Raw genomic sequence first — 4,378 nt, forward strand, 5'->3', positions numbered from 1 at the left:
GTTGTAATGTGACAAAATATGGAAAAGTTCAAGGGGTATGAATACTTTTGCAAACCACTGTATACACATACCCATGCATATATAAAGATTTACATACATACATGCCTACATTCATAAATATTGTCAGTATATACACATAGACATATATACACACTCAGTGACCAGTCAGAACCCCCGGATCAGAACACCTGTCTGTGAGCAGTTGTGAACATGTGTGTATATACAAGATTTCTCCAATGGAATATTTAATAGTGACTGTGGAGGACCGAGACCCAAACCCCAAGACAGACATAGGGAAGACCAGAGTCCAAGGGCCTGAGAGGAATCCCGCCGCAAAGAAGCCACACCCATGACCACCCCACCACACCGCCAGCGACCAAGTGTACCCCCCCCCAGCCTTCCACCCCGTCGGAACCCAGCAGCCACCCCGGCCAGCGGGCCACCCACAGGAACCAAGAGCCACACCTCAGGAGACCAAGCAGCACCAGGGAGGACGGAGAGCCAGCCCCGCCCCCGGCGACCGTCCAAGCCCCGAGCCCACCCACAGCCCAGAACCGCACCCGACGGTCCGCCCTTCTTCAGGACCCCCTCCCCAAATGGCAGTCGGGGAACGGGATGGGAATAAAGACCCTGACACCCACACACCCACCCCCAGATGTACTGTTGGTGTTAACATGAAGTGTCAAAGTTAACTACAACTGGCCCTTGGAGGGCCACCATAACGCTCATGTGGCCCTCGGTGAAAATGAGTTTGACAGCCCTGCCTTAGAGAATTCAAAATTGGCTATAATTAGTCAATTGTACAGCTGTTGAACTAAAATTTGGTGTGGTTGTTGCTGAAAGTTGTTCACAACACAAACTTCTAGTGTTATTCATTGCTCAATATCTGTTCTTATAAAATCAGCATTAACTGTCAATCTCACGATTCGATTCTAAATCGACTTTTCATTCACATCTGATAATGTGAGCCCGCCCATTTGCTGTGTTCCTAAAATCTTCATTCTGCAGACCTTTGTAAACAGTGAAACTAAAATCCGAATCATTTTGGTAAAAACCAAAATGAGCCCAAATCTTTGTTTTCAATGAAGACGGGCCGCATGAAGCGCTTTCCTCCTTTTTTTTTTAGTTTTGTTTTTTGTTTTGCTTATTGACGTCTAGACGTCCCATGATGTAGTTGGAAAGTGAGGGCTGTCAGTCATTCCATTTGCTTTTTTTAATTATTTTTAATCAATTTTTGGACATTTTAATTCGATTCTAAATCGTTCTTAATGAGAATTCTGGTGTGAATCGATTTCTTTTGGTGCACCMCTAGTGCAGCTGAAACAAGTAGTGCATCCAATATTTTTCAACATTATCATAAACACTTTATTGTCATTGATGGGGTTTGCAGAGCCCTGCAGCTCGACCTAAGCTTTTATCCTTTCCCCCCCCTTTACATTACCTTGACCTTTTTTTTTACTTTAAGTAGTTTTGAAACTAGTACTTTTACACTTTTACTTGAGTTCTTCTTTCAAAAAAAGTACTTTTAAACCCCAGTATCTATACTTCCACTTAAGTAATGAATGATTCAACTTTGAGTGTTATATTTCCCAATATTGCATGAGATTGCACATAAAAGTTTCATGGTTTGACCAAAATAACTAGAACTCTGAACATACTGTAAGGTGGTTTTGGTAAAACCTCTGGTGGGAGCACAGCCTTCAGCTCTGTGCAGGTTGAGGTGTACTCAGCAGCCTTTTGATGTAGAAACTGTTCTGTTTTCATCTTCAGCTGCTTTACATATTTTATTAAACTGTCTCCAGGTGTCTTTGATGCTCCCGTTCATCACGTTCCCCGCTGAGTTTTGGTGCACAATATTTGAAGTCAACTTTGTGGAAATTAGTTGAATTTTACAAGTGACTKTTTAAAGACCCCACAGGACAAGTTTGGAGGTATTAAGAAAATGTTTGAATCWCCTGAATTGTATTTAGACAAGGTGAAAAAAAAACTAATATAATGAATTTTAAGTTTTCTTTACTTCCACAAACATGATCACTGCTGCAGGATGTTTAGGTGATCAAACTATAATCTGAACTTGTCATAACTTTGACTTGTCACGAGGATCAAACTCCATTATTCTCATTAATGCAAAAAAATCCAGCTGTTCTGTTGTGCTTGCTCATCCTACATGCAGTGTTGCTGCCATCTAGTGGTTCATTCTGGAAAGAATAAATTCTAAAAAAGCTGGCATCTTTCTATCAGAAAGGAATCTGTGATCTTAATTCAAGTTTGGTCACCTGGACAATTACCCTCACTGCAGGGAACCCATCAGATCACATTAACTTTGAGGCAGAATAATATCTCTGCATGTTACCTGGGCCTTAAATGTGAAGGCATGCTGACTTCAAAATTAGTCACAGACTTTGTGGAGAAGGGTTTAGCTTTGACCTACAGCTGGAACTATTAATTGCACCGCTGGATTCCTCGCTGAACAGCTCAGAAAACAGGGTTATATGAGAATGTGAGCATTGCAGTTATGTTGAAACCTTAAAATCTCAACGTTCACATCTTTTCATGACGTTTATTTGTAGATATTAAGGCTGGTATTTCTAACCTGTTCCTACATTACGTCTTGTAAATATGCATAATTTATTTTAAAGCTTAAGCTATCAGAAAAACAATCAGAAACAGCTTTCCTGGAAACAAGGACACAATGATGCAGTTTTCATGATTACAGTCAAATTTAGTTATGTCGATCTCTACACCTTTAACCTGACTACACTCTGAATGAAAAATAGAATTTATCTTAACCCATAGATAACTGTTTTCTTTTTTGAATAAGAACTTTCTGTAATGGAGAAAAATAATAATAATAATAAAAGCTGAATAATCACAAAGCTCCATGTAGTTGGACAAAAAAGAACACATTTATTAGCAATGTTGAATGTTTTCCATCTTGGCCAGCCTCATGATCCCTCAACACCATCTGAAGATGTCAGCGCAAGATTTTTAATCCAGCTGTACAAAACAAGAAAACAAAACAGATTTAGATGATCAGAAATAACCGTAACACATTTTTTATTGTCTAGACTTTTAAAAAAGGTCTTTACGGATAAATGCAATGCTTATCAAAAACATTCAATTTGCTAAAAATATATGAATGTGGGCTTCACCAACATGAGCCTCTTGTACACAGGTTAAACACACAGTGAATTATTAGTGTTTCATTTAAGTCTCACACAACCAGATAATAAATTAAAGACTATTACTTACCTTAACAAAGCCGATGTCTTTGGCGTACTGCCTGAAGCACTGGCGGCACATGTTGAGTCCGTATTTACGGATCAAGCCGTGTCTGTTTGAGCACACTCGGCTGAAAATAAAATAAAAAGTTAATCAAATTAAGTGTCAAATCTTCCGTGGCTAGTTAGCATCCGGTACCATTTTAATGCAACTTTTGTCAAAACAAAGTTCATTGAATTTGTTGCCTCGTTTGTCTGACTAACTACTAAAGTATTGTTTAGTTAGATGAGTTGTGCCTATTAAAAATGCATAAATAATGCATGCTAACAGTGATGCTACCGGCTGCCAAGTCCATCTTATACCGCCATATTGGCTGCGRCTAAGAGCCCATGCGGTGTGGCTTTGATCATTTTTTTTGTTCCATAACAAACGAAATAAACAACAAATTCACTCGTCTTAGCCCTTTAGTCAATAATCTACACGATAGGATTAAAACTAACCAGGAACGGGATCCCTGTCCGAATTTTCTAGGGTGACTCCAGTAGAGCTGCTGGTGGCCCATCTTGTCTCGTTTCACTCGAGCGTCGGAAAGAAGGAAGAGGCGGACGCGCATGCGCAAAGTTTGTTTCCGGCTTTGTCGAGTTTCTACACCGCCCTCTATTGGTCAAACCCGGAAGCGCTCGAAAAATTAATGACTTGTTTTCTTTTGTTTATGTAAAAAATATATTATGGCCTGAATCTAAAAAAAGTTGTAGCCCTAAAACTTAAATTAAGTTATCTGAAGCCTAAATGGGTAGCCTATAAAAAGTACAGAATACTAGATATTAAAACTAAGGATAAATAAATAGGAGCATTTTGATTTTCAGTTCAATTCAATTCTATTCAAAAATTCCAAACAGAAATGGAATTAAAAATATTTTCACGTTCAAAATTTGCTCAGTTTTTTTCATAGGGTCGTAAAAAATAGAAAAAAATTATCAGGCACAATGTGATGCTGGTTTTATGCCCAATTTCTGAACTTTTGCCAATTAATTGAATTAGAAAATGACTGTGGATTACAACTAAAGCTTTGTTTAACGTTTTTTTTTTATTAGTTTGATAATTGCAAAATCATGGTGTCAATTTGAAAATGAACGTTTTTAAAATACAATTACAC

The 4,378-nt window shown here is 38.5% G+C and overlaps 1 protein-coding gene across 1 annotated transcript; it reads right to left on the minus strand.

Moving 5' to 3' along the window:
- Positions 1-2,884: 2,884 nt before the first annotated feature.
- Positions 2,885-3,833, minus strand: rps29 (ribosomal protein S29). Its single transcript, XM_014009936.1, has 3 exons — positions 3,723-3,833; positions 3,253-3,352; positions 2,885-2,997 (listed from the first exon to the last, which is right to left on the minus strand). Exons 1-3 carry the CDS (start codon positions 3,782-3,784, stop codon positions 2,989-2,991), a joined length of 171 nt encoding a protein of 56 aa, XP_013865390.1. The 5' UTR covers positions 3,785-3,833; the 3' UTR covers positions 2,885-2,988.
- Positions 3,834-4,378: the final 545 nt, after the last annotated feature.

This window comes from Austrofundulus limnaeus, unplaced genomic scaffold (assembly GCF_001266775.1).
Source record: "Austrofundulus limnaeus strain Quisiro unplaced genomic scaffold, Austrofundulus_limnaeus-1.0 Scaffold63, whole genome shotgun sequence".
In the NCBI taxonomy this organism is placed as follows: Eukaryota; Metazoa; Chordata; class Actinopteri; order Cyprinodontiformes; family Rivulidae; genus Austrofundulus; species Austrofundulus limnaeus.

What these genes read in the sequence shown, in the direction of transcription:
- rps29 (XM_014009936.1), bottom strand. Translation starts at nt 3,784, where the DNA reads ATGGGCCACCAGCAGCTCTACTGGAGTCACCCTAGAAAATTCGGACAG. An exon ending in GGACAGGGATCCCGTTCCTG is followed by an intron (nt 3,353 to 3,722) that starts GTTAGTTTTAAT and finishes TTTTATTTTCAG; the next exon opens with CCGAGTGTGCTCAAACAGAC.